At 39.5% G+C, this 18,898-nt stretch overlaps 1 protein-coding gene and 1 long non-coding RNA gene across 5 annotated transcripts in view; one reads left to right on the top strand and one right to left on the bottom strand.

The window, feature by feature from the left end:
* The window catches only part of PLEKHA8 (pleckstrin homology domain containing A8), a 100,001-nt gene that overhangs the window by 47,051 nt on the left and 34,052 nt on the right, over window positions 1-18,898 (top strand). The window contains exons 13-14 of one of the 4 annotated variants that reach the window (XM_005549891.5): window positions 6,405-6,466; window positions 10,917-11,387. The exons of 1 other annotated variant lie outside the window; for it this stretch is intronic. In XM_005549891.5, coding sequence (XP_005549948.3) covers window positions 6,405-6,466; window positions 10,917-11,114 — 260 coding nt within the window. In that variant the 3' untranslated portion in view covers window positions 11,115-11,387. Of the gene's footprint in view, window positions 1-3,565; window positions 4,793-6,404; window positions 6,467-10,916; window positions 11,388-18,898 lie in introns of those variants that run through there. 2 more of the 4 variants (XM_045388960.3, XM_045388962.3) reach the window with 2 other exon arrangements.
* Window positions 12,059-17,295, bottom strand: LOC141409875 (uncharacterized). The gene is made up of 2 exons (XR_012432564.1): window positions 14,747-17,295; window positions 12,059-14,672 (listed from the first exon to the last, which is right to left on the bottom strand). It is a non-coding gene; the product is annotated as an uncharacterized lncRNA (long non-coding RNA).

The raw sequence follows: 18,898 nt of genomic DNA, 5'->3' as shown, positions 1-18,898 counted from the left end.
AGGAGGAGGCTTCTCATAGCTAACAGGGACTGGCCCAGGGGCTTTGGCTATCTACAGACTGGTAATTCATGGGGCCTTACTGCTTGAGAAGCTGTGCTGCCAGAACAGTGGTTCTCAAACTCTAGCCTGTATTAACCTCACCTGGAAGGCTCCTTGAAACACAGATTGCTCTGTAGGTCTGACGTGAGGCTGAGACTTTGCATTTCTAACAAGTTCCCAGGTGATGCCGAGGCTGCTGGTTTGGAGACTGCACTGGAAACTGCTGCTGTAGTACATAATACAATTGGAATGGCTGAACCACATGACTGGATATTGCCAAATTGCTCTCCAAAGTCTATAATTACCAGCAGAGTAGTGATAGTTCCCAATACTCCACATTCTTTTTAGCACTTGTCATTGTCAGCCTTTTAAATTTGTGCCTGATGGCTGTAAAATGATAGAATATTGCCAAAGTTTTTGTTCTTAGATAACAAGTAAGGTTGAGCAGCTTTTCCTGTCTTCATTGGCAATTTGATTTCCTTCTGGTGAGTTGCCTGTTCATGTACTTTGACCACCTTTCTCTTAGGTTTCCTTTATCGACTCCTGGGAGTTCTTTTTATTTGCTGGATATTAATCTTTTTCAGTTATGGGCTAAAGTGTCTAATCTTCTTCAGTTATGGGTTAAAATGTCTTCTATCAGTCTGTGGCTTACCTTTGCTCTTTATTTATGGTGTCTTTTGGTATACAGAAATTTCAGTTTTTATGTAATCAAACATGTCATTCTTTCTTTATGGCTTGCATTTTTTATATCTTGTTTAAGAAATCCCTTTTTCCCCTGAGGTCACAAAGATGTTCTCTGACATTTTCTTCTCAAAGTTTTGTAGGTTTGCTTTCATATTTATGTCTTTAATCTTCTTGGAATTTATTTTTGTGAATGGTGTAAGGTGGGGATATAATTTTATTATTTCCAATCAGAAAGCCAGTTGTCTTAGCAGCATTCATTGGATCACCTGTTCTTTTCCCCACTTGTGTGTAATACCAACTTTGAGAGAGAAAGAGAGAAAGAAAGAGAGATCTGTTCTAGACTCCATATTCTGGTCCATTGTTCTTTCGCCCACCTATGCTTTAAAAAGACATGAGTTATCGGATGAAGATTCTTACTTTTCTGAGTTACTGGACCGTTCTCTCTAGAAGTCATAGGACCTTAGGGCAAGCACACTTCCCCAGTGCCTATCTGTTTCCCACCAGCCTCCTGCCAAACTTGACTACCTGCTTTCAAATCTCCTAGTTCCTAATTCTTGCCTCAGAAATGTCTAGTCAAGCACATTTGCAGAGCTATGATTGTCATTTCCTCAGCCTGGTAAGTAATTCCGTCCTTTTTGGCTTTGGTTATCTACTTTCCAGGCTTTCTCTTAAGACTTAGATTGACATTTCTCTTGTCTTCTCTACAAGCCAAATAACTTTACCAATTATAGGTTTACAGTAGAAAAACACTTTCCTATACAAAGTTCCTGGACAGAATGGTTGTCCACCAACAGTAATGGAAGGGTTGTTCTCTTAGTTACTATAAAAGCTCTAGGCATAATCTCTAAATACCTGATAGCAAGTTTCTGAGTTACTAATAGTAAATGAATGAGAACTGTGCTGTTTCCATAACCAGAATAAGGTGCTAATTCTTTCAGAAAAACGATTGGAAAAGGCATATTTTTCATTTTTATTACATTGTTTACAGAGCAAATACTAGTTTTTTGACAGAATGTTGTGATGCAACAAGAGTGTCCCCAGGTCTCATTGCTTTTAACTTTGTGACCTTGGGCAAGTCACTACCTTTCTGGGTCTTCCATGTCTTCATTTCTAAAAGGAAAAGAATTAGGCAAGGTGATTGTCAAGGCTTCCTACTCAGAAATTTTGACTCAGTCTTTGGGGAACTGACACATCTCAAAGAACTGGGAGAAGGGTATCATTTATGTCTTTCAGAGGCCAAAAATACTCCCAGATTATAGAACATGCATGATGATAATGAATGGGTATTATAGTGAAGATTAATGTATTTCATTATCTAGTCTTCTCTAGGTAACCAAAATAGGTCAGGCTTAGACTTCATCTTATTTTAATGCAGCCAGTCTCACATGGCAGGGATATTTGCAGCCTAGAAGTCAGCTAAGGACTTTGGGAAGTCTTTTTTTTTTTTTTTAATGACTTTTATTTCATTTGTTGGTTTTAAATTGCAGCAGTGGCCGGGCGCGGTGGCTCAAGCCTGTAATCCCAGCACTTTGGGAGGCCGAGGCGGGCGGATCACAAGGTCAGGAGATCGAGACCACAGTGAAACCCCGTCTCTACTAAAAATACAAAAAAATTAGCCGGGCGCGGTGGCGGGCGCCTGTAGTCTCAGCTACTCAGGAGGCTGAGGCAGGAGAATGGCGGGAACCCGGGAGGCGGAGCTTGCAGTGAGCCGAGATCGCGCCACTGCACTCCAGCCTGGGCAACAGCGTGAGACTCCGTCTCAAAAAAAATAAAATAAAATAAATAAATAAATAAATTGCAGCAGTGATCTCAGTCAAGACCCAGCCCAAATTCTTTTGACACACCTTCTCCCATTAGATCATCTGGCCCACATTTTGCCAGGTGGAACTCTCCTCTGGCAAGGTATAAGCATAACAAGGAACAGCTGCTTTGTCTACTAGGGCCAATGGGAAGACAGATGTGCTGCTGTACAAACACTCTCCCATCCTTAAGCCAGGCTCCCCATGCTGTTTGGACTCACAGCACCTTTGTCTTCCTTGTCTTTTTGTTGTCTTTTAGAAGAGGGCATGGGAAAGAGTTTCTAGGCTTTTTTGAATAGTTAACTTGAATGGCAATGTATAGGAAAAGTATAAGGTCTCTGAGGTTGGCATAACACCGAATCCAGAGTTTTTTTTTTTTTTTGAGACAGAGTCTCTCTCTCTGTCGCCCTGGCTGCTGGACTGCAGTGGCACAACCTCGGCTCACTGCAACCTCCACCTCCCAGGTTCAAGCAGTTCTCTGCCTCAGTCTCCCGAGTAGCTGGGATTACAGTTACCCACCACCACACCTGGCTAATTTTTGTATTTTTAGTAGAGACGGGGCTTCACCATCTTGTCCAGGCTGGTCTTGAACTCCTGACCTTGTGATCCACCTGCCTCAGCCTCCCAAAGTGCTGGGATTATAGGCCTGAGCCACCATGCCTGGCCCAGAGCTCTTTTAAACAAGCAATCTGTCCAGCCAGGTGGGCCTTGGAGCTGGAGGGTCAGGCACCAGTACAGCTGTTATTTGCTACAGACTGTAAAGAAGTGTGAATTTCAACTTGTTACTTCCCTACCACAATTCTGAATCAGAATGATCATGACTTTGCTAACAGAAGAAGGTAATATTCTCTGTACAGGGGAAAAAAACTAAGAGAATATTTTTCCAGAATGCCCACTGTGGTTATCTCTGGGAGAAAGGATTATACGTTTCTTTAGCTCTCTCCTTTTAAAGTATTTTCCTTATTTTCAACAACGGACATCAATCGTGAAACCCCAAAAAAGCAATAAATGTTATATTTTTCAAAACTTCCACTATGCCTCAGGTGGAAGATCATAATTTTTGACATGATGGATAAAGGTCCTCACAATTTGGCCCAACCCAGTTTGCAAGCCTTGGTGTTCTTCAGATCCAGTGAATTTTGTTCACCATCGCCCAGCATGCCATGACCTCTCACAACGCAGTGATGCTCACTCTGTCTGCAGCACCATCTACCACTCTGCTCTCTACCCTACCCAGCCTTCAGGATTCCTTCTGAGAATTTTTTGTGTCCACACGCCTCCCCACCAGCCCAGGCTGAATTAGTTTCTCCATTCTTACTGTTCCTGTAGCACTGCATACAGATATGTACTCTAGCAGTTACTGACTTATACAATAAAGATTGTTACACGACTGGCTCTTCTATAAACCATCAACTTCTTGAGGACAGGGAATTGACTGAATTTAAATCACCTAAAGATACTACTGTGTGGTAGACTTGCCCTGAATTCTTGTTGAATAGAGCAGGTGTTCATGGTAGATATCCACCAGCAGATTTTAATGGTATTTCTTTATTTCTAATGGCATTTGATGCCCTGCCTGGAATACCAACACAAGAAAGAGGATTCGCAGTATCTTACCTTGGTAACTTACCTCAGGATGTTTTCCATGGACCTGTACACTCTTGCCAGCCCAGATGGCTGCTCAAATGGTTGAAAATTTGGTTGTCTTGCTGGTTTTTATCAGAGGCTGTACCTAATATTCTCTGCCCATCGGTACTATACACTTTGTGAATCAGCAACCCCTTTCTTCACATTTCTCAGGATATCCTCACTAAGGTCTTGTATACCATCTGAAATTTCCTTGATGCCATATGTCTTCTTACAGAGAATCACCTATGTTTTGTTTGGTTTACATTGAAGACATATATCTTTGACCATGCCCTAGTTTACTCAGACTGTTCTCCTAAGAAAAAAGTTAAATTTAATTTTGGGTTCTCCTTTAGGCTCTAAGAGTCTTCTTCATACTTGAATGTATTAATTATCACTTATTGCTTCTACTTTACCATTAACACACTGGATAATGGCATTCCAACATATCCTAAGCTTTAGAGAGCCAAAGGAATCTGTTGTTATATTTCACATGTACAGTCTTTTATATAAAATATATTGCAATATGTATTATGTATTTTATGTAACATAATTGCATTTTGTGCAGATTTGAATATGTAAAATTGAAATGGTAGGATATACTAAAAGTATTAATAAAGCCTTACTCCAATTTTTAAAGTAAAGTTGACTAGAATGACATAATTTCAAAACTGGAAGGCTTGATTCAATTGTAAACTGTGTTGAAGCTGCAACCACATGGCAGTGCCATTTTGGCCAGTAAAATGCAAATAAATACCTGACTTCCCTTGACAATGTCCTGTGAACCACATTGCTTTTCACTGCATAGGAACTTGTACTTGTAGTTTTAGTGTCTCTTTATCTGTTATTTTAATATCTTATCTTGTTAGAATTGAAAATATTTTTGTAGCCTTAGAATGTCACACTAAGTATTCATGAAATGGTGGTAGTACTTGTGCTGAAACTAGCATATGAAAATAAATACGCTTGGAATAGAATTTAGATACGGAGAAACATGAAGAAGGTCAAATAGCCCCCATGGTACACTGTGCTGTTAATTTAGAAATGAGTGCTCTGTTGCTACTGGAGATGATGCTTAGGAAATAAAGTGGAACATTGAAATAAAAATGCATCATGGTGATGTAGATCTGTGCTTCCTGAGAATGCATTTAATCCTGTGGAGAAATCAGTTTTGAATTTTGCATATATTGAATTATTCAAATTTCAGGAACACATCCTTTGCATAAAATGCATCCATCTGGTTCTTGGGATTTTTTTCATAATTAAAATTATGATATGCCAGTTTCAAAATCTCCTTTTAAAATACATTGGGACAAAAATTATAGATTAAAGTATGAAACATGAATGACTTTTATTAATATAGTTCTCACCAATTACTTTAGCTTAATAACTTCAAGCCATTCTTTCCATAAATATTTTTGAAGGTTTCTAGCTCTAATACTGTATATCCAGGGTCATAGGGTCATTTAGGACAAACATTTGGTATCTTAGAATAGAATGTTAAAATTGGAAAGAACCTTAGAGATCATTTTACAAAGGAGGAAACAGATGGTTAGAGAGGGCAGCTAAGGGACTGGCTCAGGGTCACAAAACATTTCAAAGTATTTCTAATTGTATTGTCTCAATTTTTCAATATCCTTTCCTCCTTCTTTGTTTCTTCATATGTATTGACCTTTTCCCACCACGATAATAAGCTGAAGTTCAGATATATTGATGGACCCAGAGTAAGAGTGGAAGTATCTGCATTTCTTTAAAAAAAAATTTTTTTTTGAGATTTTTTTCCTGCTTTACATTTTTGGGGTCCAAAATCTTGTAATTAGATTTTTTTCATAATTTCCAAATACCAATAGTATTGTGCTACTATGCATTATACAAATATGGCCAAGCACGGTGGCACACACTTGTAGTCCCAGTGCTTTGGGAGGGCAAGGGGGGAGGATCGCCTTAGCCCAGGAGTTCCAGAACAGCCTGGGCAACATTGCGAGACCTCGTCTCTACAAAAAATTAAAAATCAGTAAGCTGGGCGTGGTCATCCACACCTGTAGTCCTAGCTACTCGAGGAGCTGAGGCAGGAGGATCACTTGAGCACAGGAGTTCAAGGCTGCAACTATTATCACACCACTGCACTCTAGCCTAGGTGACAAAGCAAGACCCTGTCTCTTTAAAAACAAACAAGCAAACAAAAAAGTACATTATACAAATAGCACATCAAATTCTGATGAGAGTGTTCCTCATGGAGTTTTTCTTCTTTTCAAGATAACGCATATGGTAAAACATTGCGGCAACACCATGGCTGGGTAGTTCGAGGGGTTTTTGCGGTAAGTGATCCTTCTTATCTCCTATTATTAACTGTATTGGGTGTGCCAGTGGCTGGGGCTAGAAATCTCTTCTTATCCAGTTATTTATCTAGTTACGATTGTCAGAAACAAGGTAGTGTGTGTGTGTCTGTGTGCATGTGTGTGTATGTGTGTATAGTGTTTTTGTTTGCTTTGTTTTTGAGGATAAGAACAAAATGTTATTTATTTCATTTACATTTATAGGCCTTTGGTGTGTGGAAATGTCAGCAGTAAAAAGTATCTAGAATAGCAAAGACTGTTAAAGAAATATGAATAAAAGAGTAGATGCTTTACCCTAGCCAATTCTAATTACTCTAGCCAGTTCCAATGACCTTGTGAAGATTTGCCTCATAAGTGGTTGCCTTTCTGATAAGGTAGTAAAAAGCTTAAGTATCCTAGCAGAAGTAGGTAGGAAGCAGTGACCCTAAATACTTATCATTGAAGGGAAATTATGCATTCAGGTGATGTAGTCAACCTAATAGCTCCCTCTGCTGCTCATTGTATTCATTCCTTTTAATTCTTAGGTCTTAGTTGATTTTTTTTTTTCCCTAATTGAATTTTGTCTTTGAATATTAACTGTATTGGGTGTGCCAGTGGCTAGGGCTAGAAGTCTCTTCTTAGCCAGTTATTTTCATCGTGAAGGTGTTTTGTATTCATATGTTTTGGCTCTGATTACCCACCACCCTCTTCTTCCCAGCATGTTTAACTAGGAAGAACACAAACCTGAGACTCCTAGTCTCCTGGGGAGGTCACTTATCCTGCTTTATAAAATAGCAGAAGTAGATGGCTCCCTTTACGTCAGCAATACACTCTGATTCTTCCCATCCAGGAGAAGGTCAGTCTTAGTCCAATCTGGTCATGAAAAGGCAGTCTCATGCAGTTGTATGTCAGGAAGCCTCATAGAAGGTACTCACATTCTTTGGAAGGTTGGGGAATAAAGTAGCCTTGTAGATGGTATCTTTTACGATGCATCATTTGCCTAAAGAAAGAACTGTTTGGGTCATGCTTTATTAGGGAGGCCAGTAAAGTGGGAAGAATGTACAGCACAAGAAATCAGATTCTAGTGACAATGAAATATTTTTTGAAAGCATGGAGATTAAAGCTCCATATCCCATTCACTGTTCACTGGGATAGGTGCTGGACCAAATGAAGCTACAGACTGCTCACCCTTACCTTCAATACACCTTGAATAATCATAATTGCTTCCATGTAGCTATTGGCACTTGTTGTGTACCAGGCACTCTAACAGGTACTTTCATATTCTTTATCTTCATTAATTCTCAGGATTAACTCCCACTATTTTATACTTTCAGAACAATTAATTCCAGTCCCCACGTACTAGAGTGAGGCTATGTCAGAGCCTAGGTCTAAATTCAGATCTGTTATCTCCAAGGTGCTAGTGCTCACCTCCATTAGAGCTCTCTGCAGTGAAGACAGTCACTGAGAGGCCTCTACTGAGTTCTTAGGCAATGGATGCTCACTGTGTACATTGATCTCCCTGAGTGAATATTGTGATTGCTAGCTTGTGCCTGACACCTGAGTTGCCCCAAAACAAGTGTGGGGGGAAGGGTTCAGTATAGAAGGCAAAATTTAATCCTGAAATATTGAAGATCCCAGAGATATTGTCAATAAGAATGCAGCTATAGTAGAAAACTTATCAGCATAAATCTTTTTTTCCTTTATCCTATACTTTAATGGATGCAAAGCATAAGTCTTTAAGAGGACTTTATAACTTTATTATGCTAATTTAGACTCATAAAAAATTTTAGAAATCTTGGTAGAAAGGGAAGAAATTAAAACTGTCCATATTTTCCTTTTTTAACATTTTTGTGTTTTACCGTCTTAGCTTCTTAATTTACATATTCTTTTAAATATTGACCTATTTTATATACTTAAATATAATATAGATGTTTATATATACATGCATATAGTATATGTGTATAATTATCTTTATTTTGTATACTTACTCTGTATGTGTATATACATTTTTTCTACCTTTAGCTTGTATAATTTTATATCCCCCCCAACTGAATAGAATCTATCATTATCATTTTTAAATGCCATAAAAGAGTCTTCGAAAAAAACACTATTTTTAGTGACTGTATAATATTTTCCCTAGTATGGAGATATCATAATTTATTTGCTCAGTCCTCTGTGTGAGAGACTTAAGCTGCTTCTAAGTTTAGAATAAAACAGGTTGGAAATAAAACAGCATCTGTTTATATGCATTTTTGAATAAAATTCTTATTTCCTCAAAATAAATTCCTAGAAGTAGAACTGCTGTGTCGAATACTAAGAACTACAACCACAGTTTACAGTTTTGAGCACTTAACATGCACTAGATGTTGTTTTAAGTGCTTGACATACATAAATTTCTAAGTCTCATAACCCTGAGATATATTCCATTATTTTCCCTGCTTGTAGACAGAGAAACCTGAGACACAAAGTGATGAGGTAATATACCCAAGGTTGTAGAGTAAAAACATCTTGAAGGCTTTAAATATTCTTGCCAATAAAGGTGCAATATTTTCTTAAAAACTGGTTTTTAAGAAAATAGATTATGTGATGCATTTGGCAACAGCCTTATCAGTAGAGGAGTCTGTAGCTAGATTGGCCCTTTCACCCTCTCTATTACTCTCCAAGTCATGCCTACTTCGGAAGGTTTATAAGTTTTCTAACATGGTAACTTGCAGAGCCAAATTCATGTTAACTAATCTCAGTTGCTGCGGGAAACATTGTTTACATCCAAGGAATTTGACTTATCAGCCAAATAGTGACTTTTTAATCTTTGAATTATCTACTGAGCTGATATCCATTTCAGGCAAGGTGGCTGCCTCCATCTTGGTCACTAACTAGCCTTCATTTGACCTTTTTGGTTTCATCTTCAATCAGCCTGGACAGTTGAACTCTATTACTGGTTCTCCTCTTTTTTTTCTAGAGTGCTGATGGCTGAGTGTAGAAATCTAGGTTAATAAACATTTTCCCTCCAAATTTTGAAGACATTCTTCTCTTGTCCTCCAGCTTCCACTATTACTATTGTAAAATCCTATTCTGTTATATATAATCTGTTCCTTGTCCCTTTCAAGATGTTTTAGATTGTTTACTTTATCCCCACATTCTGAAATTTCATGATGCTCCCTTTTGGTCTTTATCACTCATTATGCTGAGCACTTGGTTAGGTCTTTAAATCTAAAGACTCCTATCCTCCAGTTCTGGGAGATTTTCTTTTGTTACGTTTTTGGATAACTGCCTTCTCTTCATTTTCAGTTTTCCTACTCCCTTGTACTTTTACCATTATCTAAGTATTTATCATGTGCCAGGCAGTGGGCTAAATACTTCCTACAGATCCCATTAATCCTTAAAATAAGGAAAGTGATATTAGTCTTCTTCTGTAAATAAGGAAACTGAGATTCTAGGAAGTTAAGCACTTTGCATAAATTCCTCAAACTAATATGTGAAAGATCTGAGATTCAAGTCCAGGTCTGCTTCATCTAAGTCTGTGCTTTTTAGCCACTGCATGACAATGCCAGTCACTCTCTTACTGCAAAAATGGGGAGGGCTGATTCTCAAAGACTTTCAAAGTATAAGGAAGATCAGGAAAGCAACTGTGGAATGATAATTCAAGATTCTCCAAAAAGCCTCTGCTGAGATCTAGTGAACACCAGAAGACAGATTTTAGCAAGCTTACGGAATATTGGCCCGCAAAGGAAGAGAAGGATAAGATGCCTAGGAAATCTGTTAGGGAAGTGGCATAGTATGGTGGTGTGATTGAAAAACACAGAGATGATCCAAGTTCAGAGCCTAGCCCTGGCACTCATTAGCTGTATGACGTTTACATATAAAATAGAGATATAAACTGTATGGGGTTCTTATAAAGATCAACTAGAATAAACTATGTTAAAGCATCAGCGCACAAGCAAACAACAAATGTTAGCTCCCTTTCTAGAAAGCATTCAAGAGCACAAAGGAAATATTGTTATATGGGGGAAAAATAGAAGATATGCAAAGAAATATATAGAGATGAGATATGAGAATGAGATGCCCTGGAAGACGGGCCATGTGGGAATAAAGACCATGATGGCAATATGCATATAGATTCTGAAGATCTGAGGGGAATAGTCTGGATCACACTGTGGATCAGAAGGGAGCTTTTCTCAGACTCTCTCTCAGCATTCCCTGATGTGATAGCATTATTTATCCTTAAGGTGGCCCAAGTACACACTTGTTTCTTCTAGCCTTAAAGTTATTTGAATTGGTCCTTGAAACATAATTTTAGAGAAGCCACAAATTAGAAGGGTAGTCATATTTCTTTACTCTTGCTCTTCTCAGCTGTTTGTATGTGTGAAAGTATGTGTGTGCATGTGCACATGCATAAAAATAAGTGTGTGAGAGACAGACTTGATGCAGATTCTCATGGGTTATTCTTTTGCAGTTAGCTTTAAGGGCAGCTCCATCCTATGAAGATTTTGTGGCCGCGTTAACTATAAAGGAAGGTGACCACCAGAAAGAAGCTTTCAGTATTGGAATGCAGAGGGACCTCAGCCTTTACCTCCCTGCCATGGAGAAGCAGCTGGCCATACTGGACACTTTATACGAGGTCCACGGGCTGGAATCCGATGAGGTGGTATGATGGCTGCTGGGCAGCACCTCCTAACTTCAGGGATTAAAGTGCTAAAGTGTTTTGTTGCCCTACTTAATTTCCAGCAACAGCCTTAACCCTCTCCAACCCCTTCACTTTGGGGGATGGACAGGAGGAGGCAAAACCCAGTGCTTTTATAATTTTTAAAATGCGTATGTGTTTTGTTTAAAGATCAAGGTGCTATATATTTCAGTTCAGCAGGCCTACTGGAAACCAAATGATAAGCTGCTGTAGACTTGAACAGCAAGTTATAAGAGCAGACTTGGCCGGGCGCGGTGGCTCAAGCCTGTAATCCCAGCACTTTGGGAGGCCGAGGCGGGCGGATCACAAGATCAGGAGATCGAGACCACAGTGAAACCCCGTCTCTACTAAAAATACAAAAAATTAGCCGGGCGCGGTGGCGGGCGCCTGTAGTCCCAGCTCCTCGGGAGGCTGAGGCAGGAGAATGGCGGGAACCCGGGAGGCGGAGCTTGCAGTGAGCCGAGATCGCGCCACTGCACTCCAGCCTGGGCAACAGCGTGAGACTCTGTCTCAAAAAAAAAAAAAAAAAAAAAAAAAAGAGCAGACTTAACAAACAAATTTGCCGTTATTGTGTATTGTATTGTTTTTATATTTTAGTTCTAATGGGCCACCCAAACCCAAGCTGAAAATCAACAAAACCCATATTAATCCATAATTCATAGTCAGTATTTCAGCCAACTTAGACTAGACATTTGGAGGTAGTATAAGCTGCTTTGTTGAAGCTGTGTAGAGTTTGCTGTTCCTAGATGTTCTTCAGTGGACCCTCTTCATTGCAACTCTGTCAGTGATAAGGGCCTGTGTAGTAAGGATGTTCAGGGCATTCACGTGACAATGCAATTGTGGGAGGCGAAGAAGATGCATTGCTCTGAGAAGATTAATGGTGTGCCCTCACCCCAAGTTGGAGGGGAGAATATGAGAGAGGCGGGACAGGTCATTTGAGATGACACCTCCCAACTGCCTGCCATTTACCAGCATGTTCCCCATGCATTATCTCAATTGGACATCACAAGGAATGATACTCAAAGGGATTATTACCCCACTTCAAAAGCAAGGTTTAGAAGTTGGGGGATCTGTTCACAGTCACATAGTTTCTAAGCAGAGGAGCCAGTTAATTTCCAACTGTGACCTGGACTGCCTCTTCACCATAGTCATATGGAGTGCTTGTTCAAACAGCAGATTCCCAGGCCTTATTTTGACCTAAAGAACCAGAGTCTAGGTGGTGGGACATAGGAATCTGCATTTCGATAAACTTCACATGTGATTCTTCTGCACACAGTATTGAAAAGCAACTAGATTAAATTCTAGTTTACAAAATTACCAGTTTTCTTCAAGAACTAAATGATATGTCCTTTTTTTTCAAAAAGGAATAGGCCGCCATTTAAATAAAATAGCTAAATGGAGAGTGAGAAGTGGAGCAGGTTTACTCAGCAGCATTCTTAATTGAGCCAGCATTGACACTCAGCCAGTAGGCCTTTGCATTGCATTCAGGGACCATGGCTCTGAACCTGCTTACCAGTTAATCTCGGTTTAATCAGCAAAAATGCAGAGCAGGCAAAATGTAGCTGTTTATCAATCTCAGAAGCTTTGGGACAGCGTCAGAGTTGAAAGGTGAGACTTAAGAAAACAGTTTCTTAAACTTCTTAAAACTTAAGAAACATTATTTCATAAAACAATGTTGAGTGGGCATTCTTCTGCACAGTGTGATGCTCCAACCCTGGCCCTAGTCTCAGTAGATCATGCTGCCTTGAGTGTGCATTGGAAAGAAGCCATGGGTACCTTCCCCATTAGAGGCTACTTCCTTCTAGTAACAGGAAGGGAAGTTCCAGCATAAGGTAGTTATCCAGGGTCAAAGGTCCTTTGAGGGGCTTGGTTGAGTTGAGCATCATCTCTAGATGATGCTGTTCCTGTTCCTGCTGCAGATCTCTAGGATGGAGGGAATTCTCTCTTTAGTCAGAGAAGTTTATGTAGGGAGGGGTACTGGTTTTGCCTTTGTGTGTTTTTAAACAACATTTATTTAGCTCAGATTAATTAGGTATTTTGCCCACATAAAGACTTCTGGAAAATACTTAAACTTCAAAAATCAGTATCACATGTTTTAAGGCTAGGGAGAAAGGGGGGGTATTAAAATGATGTTGATTATTTTGTATTTTGCCAGGGGGTGTGTGTGTGTTATTTCCCTCCCACTCTCATGAGCAGTGAGTATAGATCTCCTTCTCTGATTAGTACGAATATGATGGCAGGACTTGGGGATAGTCCCTGCCCTTGACATAGCCCCCTAAAACGGAAAAAGAAAAAGCAGCCAGTTTTTGCTTGTAGTTGGAATGAAGATGTTTTAGGCATTGTACCATTTAGAGGGGATGATACCAGGTGGTTGGTAGAATTGTGCAGCGTGATCATTCTAAACAGCTGCTGGTGCTCCCTGCCACCTGAGGTGAACTCTGTGGTCTCTTGGAGAGGTAGCAGTCTGAAAATACCTCAGGTTTGCCACCCCAGCTCTGAATACACACAAAAGGAAAGCTGCTCAGCATGGCCATTTTGCATTTGTATAGGTAGTGCCTAGATGTACACAACTCAATTTGCTGAGAATGAGGGGCTTAATATTATCTGAGATCATTGAGAAACCAGATCAGACAGAATAGCTTGAATAAGTTGCATTTTCCAATTACCCTTTTTCCACATCTGTAGAAAGAGGGTAATATTTTTAATAGGTATTTTCCCCACTGGAGCATATTAAGTTTGCCTAAGATGTATAAAAGTTTAAGATGTATAAAAGTTTGCTTAAGGAACTGAGGATCCTTAAATAAAAATATTAGAAATTGAACCTAATACTAAACAGTAAATTCAGCTTAACCTGAATCTGGGCATAGTCAGAGGTTCCTCCTACATCTACAGTATTTGCTCTCTGTTGTAGTTAAAGTCATAATTTGTGCTGATGTGTAGTCACTTTGCAAGAAAGGGGCAATGAGAAAAGATATTTAAAGCTTTCTCTCCATTGCCCTCCAAGACTTCTGGGACACCTAAGTTTACTTTCACCATTGCTGTGAGAGGAGGTGAGAAAACTCTAGTGCTTTGTTGGCAGAGTAATCACCTTGTTGTCATTGCTCAAAGCATTTTTAGGATTATTTTTCTAGCATAACCTTTAGAGAGAACTGGAAGAAAAAGGAAATTGGTCTGTTAGGTATTATAGACACAAATAAGTAACATTAGGCTAACCCCTTATGAGACAATTCCACACAATTTCATTGTTCCTGTACTTCTCCCTATGGTAAAAGCCAGTGTTTACACTTTGTAGGTATCAGGGTGTATTTGTTGAATTAAACAAAATATTTTCAATGATGGCAAGTCTCTTGACTTTTGAAAGCAAGCTAGATTCCTTATAGCTAATGCTGGTGAAAAATGTTAAATTGGAGAGATCCCTTTTGGGAGTGAAACCAAATTGTAACTATGAGGAGAAGATGATCTTCTCATTGGCTCTTGATGTAGCTCTGAAGGGAGTTCCAGAAGAGGAGCTCTCACAGAATGTTGGGCCTATGGGCCCTCATTGGCTCTTGATGTAGCTCTGAAGGGAGTTCCAGAAGAGGAGCTCTCACAGAATGTTGGGCCTATGGGCCCAAGACATTGACTTTGAAGGGTAGTTCTCATTGGGATATATAAGTAGTGGCTTCAGGCACCTTCTTACCATTATTTGCATGTCATTCTGATTATTAAACTTCCCCCAATGTCATATTCCATGATGAGGGATTTCTGAACTTCATAGTCCAGCCTTGTTGCTCTTCTCTCTTCTTTGCTACTGAAAATTGCCAGCAGTACTGCCATCAGCACGCCAAATCTGCCCCCACTTATGTTTGTTCTGCCCCATTTCTCAGGAGCAGCTTCTAGCACATATGTAGAGCATCTAGCACCAACTTAGCCCAGGGCTAGGTGCCTGATCAGAGGGGATTCTGTTTCCCCACCTCCAGACTGCAAGAGCTTCTTAAGAAGGAGCCCATATTCCCATTTGTAGCTGGAAAGCCGGTGAATGACATGACATGGGGCACCTAGGAAAGATGATTATTAGAGGGGTGCAGCTGGAAAATTTGCACTCTTCTCCTTTTGGTTATTACTTTCCATGTATATTAACAAAAAGTTGATGCTTTTAACTTTATATTTTCAGAAAAGTGTTTTTAATTAAAAATATGTGATAGGGACCAAATAAGTAAAGTACATTTTTCTCCACTAAATTTGAAGTGAGGGAAAGAGGAGCGAAGTAAGAGTTTTTTTTTAAGGAAACTTGATCTGATTGTGAAAATCATACATATGGAGAAATATCAGATAAGGCAGTAGAGTCAGAGGGTCATGAGCAATAGACGATGATGTGAGGCATTTGGGGAACTTTCTGGAAGAAAATTAAGTTTTTTCCTAGCAAACTACCATGTCCTATGAGAACTTGGTTATATAATGGTGCATTTCTGAATCACTGATTAAAACCAGTTGCTTCTGATTTTAGTCACAGGTTTTACAACTATTCAGCTCTCCCTCATGTTTCATTTCTTTTTTTAAGCTAATCTATCAACCTTTTTTAAATTTTAAAATTTTTAGATGTAGAATTTATAAGTAAAATATATTTTCAGCCATTGTTCTGTTAGCTGAGCTAATGTGTTTGGTCTTTGAGGGCCTGACTTCAGATACTCTGTGATCTTGTAAGGTCTCCACACGAACTTCATTATGTATGGTAAATTTGTATTCCTATGAATTGTATATAGAATGCTTTTGTTAGAAGTACATTCTACTTCTGTACGTCCCTTTGTAATCTGCAGTTGCTTACTCAGGGGTTTCATAGTCATTTCATAAAAAACAATTCACTAGCTGTCTAATGGTATTTTAAGACTGTTTATCTGTATTACAAGGTCATTAGGAGTTCTTTCAACAATTCCATAAATATACTGTTTACTAGACCTTCCCTGTAAATGTTCCCAATTCCCATCCTGTCTCAGACAGTCAATAGTCCTGTGTACAGTGACCATTTGCATGATTTCTCATTGCACTGCTGCATTCAGGCACTCCAGGGCATGATTAAACAGTCATTAACAGTGCCTCTCTGGTACAGTTGATGCATGCATTGATCTTTCTCCTCTGCTGTTTTTATATAGCCTTTAATTAAAAGGAAAAAAATACCACTACTCTGCAATGCAAAAGTCTTCAAAATTCTTTGTTTCCCGTATTAATCACTTCTGTTCCAGAGTGAACAAATGTTTTCAGCTAAGCTATGTGAGAATGTAAGAATAACATCCTGCTTGTTCTAAATATTTCATATATTTAAAGTGTGGTCAGTATTTCCTCCCTGTACCTTACAAACAGAAACCACCTTGGGATGGCTGATACCCCTTACAAAGTCAGTCTTACCCACACAGACTCCTGTGTATACATGTCTGTTTATAGGTGTATATGGAGTCAGTGTTGATAGGAAGGATGCTCTAGAAGTACTTCTGTTGTTTCCTAGAAGGCTATGAGCCAGTTCCACGGCATGTTTAATGTATAATTCCCATGTATCATGAGAATTTCACTAGAATGTCATTAAACAGCCCAACTACCTCATGTGAAATTGGCTGTGGACAATCTGTCAGATGAGAAATGTGGTCAGATAAATTTAATCTGGTTAATAGATTTAACAAATTGATGTCTACATAAAGAAGAAACATGATAGACCAGATGCCAAAGGCTAAAATGTACATAGATTTCCTTGGATTAATTTTTTAAGTCACTGTTTAATTCCATGCCTAGTATTCTTATCAATGTTCGTGGTTTCATAGATTTATGCACTTTGAATATCTGTCACGTGCAGTATTAACGTTACCTGTTCTTGTCTCTCAGCATTTTGAATGAGCATTATAATCAGAGTAGAAAGCAAGTTAAACTATAAAAGTGTCAAGTGGCTTGTTAACTTCTTAATTTAATGGACCTTTACTTAGAATATAATATGTTGGAGCCTCTTGGGACCAACCGATGAGCGCCAGTTTCATGTTTAGATTTGTATTGTTTCTCTGTCCAAGTCCTTATTCTGTATCTGGCGGGGAGGGGGGAAAGGGGAGGGTTTTACTTTTTTTGCAAAAATGTTTGAAAATATCTGTCAGATTTTATATTCGTTAGTTATAATAAACTTATTTTTAAAGTATTAAGTTCTTAAAGATTTTTGTGTGGTTTTCTGCCTAATTGAATATGTCAATAAGAAGTCTCATTTATGCAACACACATGACTTGCTGGGCATCAACCTAAGCCCTTTACAAATATAAGCACATTTCATCCTCCTAATAACTCCATAGGGCAGGTACTGTTGTTATCCTCAGGTTACAGCTGGGAAAACTGAGGCATATATTGGGGAAGCCCCTTGCCTAAGATCCCACAGCTAGGAGGAATAAGCCAGGCTACAAACCCAGGCAACCAAACTCCAACATGATTTTTTTTTTTTTTTTTTGAGACAGTCTTGCTCTGTTGCCCAGGCTAGAGTGCAATGGCACAATCTCAGCTCACTGCAATCTCCACTTCCTGGGTTCAAGGGATTCTCATGCCTCAGCCTCCTGAGTAGCTGGGATTACAGGCGTGCGCTACCATGTCTGACTTGTAATTTTAGTAGAGATGGAGTTTCACAATGTTGCCCAGGCTGGTCTCGAACTTCTGGCCCCAAGTGATCCACCCACCTCGGCCTCTCCATGTGTTGGGATTACAACTTGAGCCACTGTGCCCAGCCCCAAGCTCCAAAATTTTTATGAAACTGCTTAAAACCTAAACAAAAGATGATTTTGAAGCATCAGAGGGCCTCTGGAATGGCCTTGCCCTGGGTGTTTTAAGCATTCAAGAAAGACTTGCGCCTTTCAGAGGTAGCTATGTTCTTTGGCTTGGTTTAATTCTGTTTTCAGAGACACTAGATGCAGAACAATTAGTAGATTAATTTGCTAAGCATAATGTTTCAGTGGCTGTGTGCTTAATTAGATGACATCAGTAGCAGACACTTTTTTGCCTAAATCACTTGATGCCAAAGTAGTGTTTAACCTGTCAGGTTTCGCCCCTCATACACTTGTTTGTGCATATTAGGATACCTACAGATATGTATGACTGGCATTGGAGAGCTGTCCTGTCCACTCGCTTCTCAGGGAATCTTCCCACTATTGCCCACTTGAGCCCTCTCCAGCTGCCTCTTTAAACACAACAGCAGAGTCCATTAGAATTAAGAGTGGGAGGGATTGAAAGAAGAGAGACACAGGAGTGTTGAGTGGTAGGTGCTTGAGCAAAAGGGTCAAGTAGAGTTGGGACTGGGGTGGCTATGTTGCACCATGTGCAAGAGAAGGAAGAAGAAAAAGCTGGTGTAGAGGAAGGATGGTATAGGCACACTGAGAAGCACTGATGCAAAATCATGTAGTAGCCAGGGACACGAGCGAAGTTTCCTTGAAGGCTGGCTTCCCTTTCCTAGTTCCAGCTGTCTGGAGGCCCTTGTTCCTTGCCCTAAAGTTTCTCTTCTTGAGAAACCTGTACCTTTACAATACACTGCCTTGACCTTTTTACTTGCACGAATTTTAATAGGCCACTATCCCTTGAGACAATCACTATGACAAGCTCCTCTATCATTGTTTCACACTGAATATAGGCAAATCTTAAAGCAAAATCCAAATGAGATATGTTGAAACACCACTGTCTTCCTCACTGTGTAAGAAAGGAAGTGCCTTTCAGACCAGTCTGTATGGGCTTATTCTAAGTTATGAGCAGTACCCCACTGAACCCCA

Source organism: Macaca fascicularis, chromosome 3 (assembly GCF_037993035.2).
Source record: "Macaca fascicularis isolate 582-1 chromosome 3, T2T-MFA8v1.1".
Taxonomy (NCBI): domain Eukaryota; kingdom Metazoa; phylum Chordata; class Mammalia; order Primates; family Cercopithecidae; genus Macaca; species Macaca fascicularis.
Note: the sequence above shows the minus strand (reverse complement) of the source record. Positions and strands in the feature narration are given on the sequence as shown.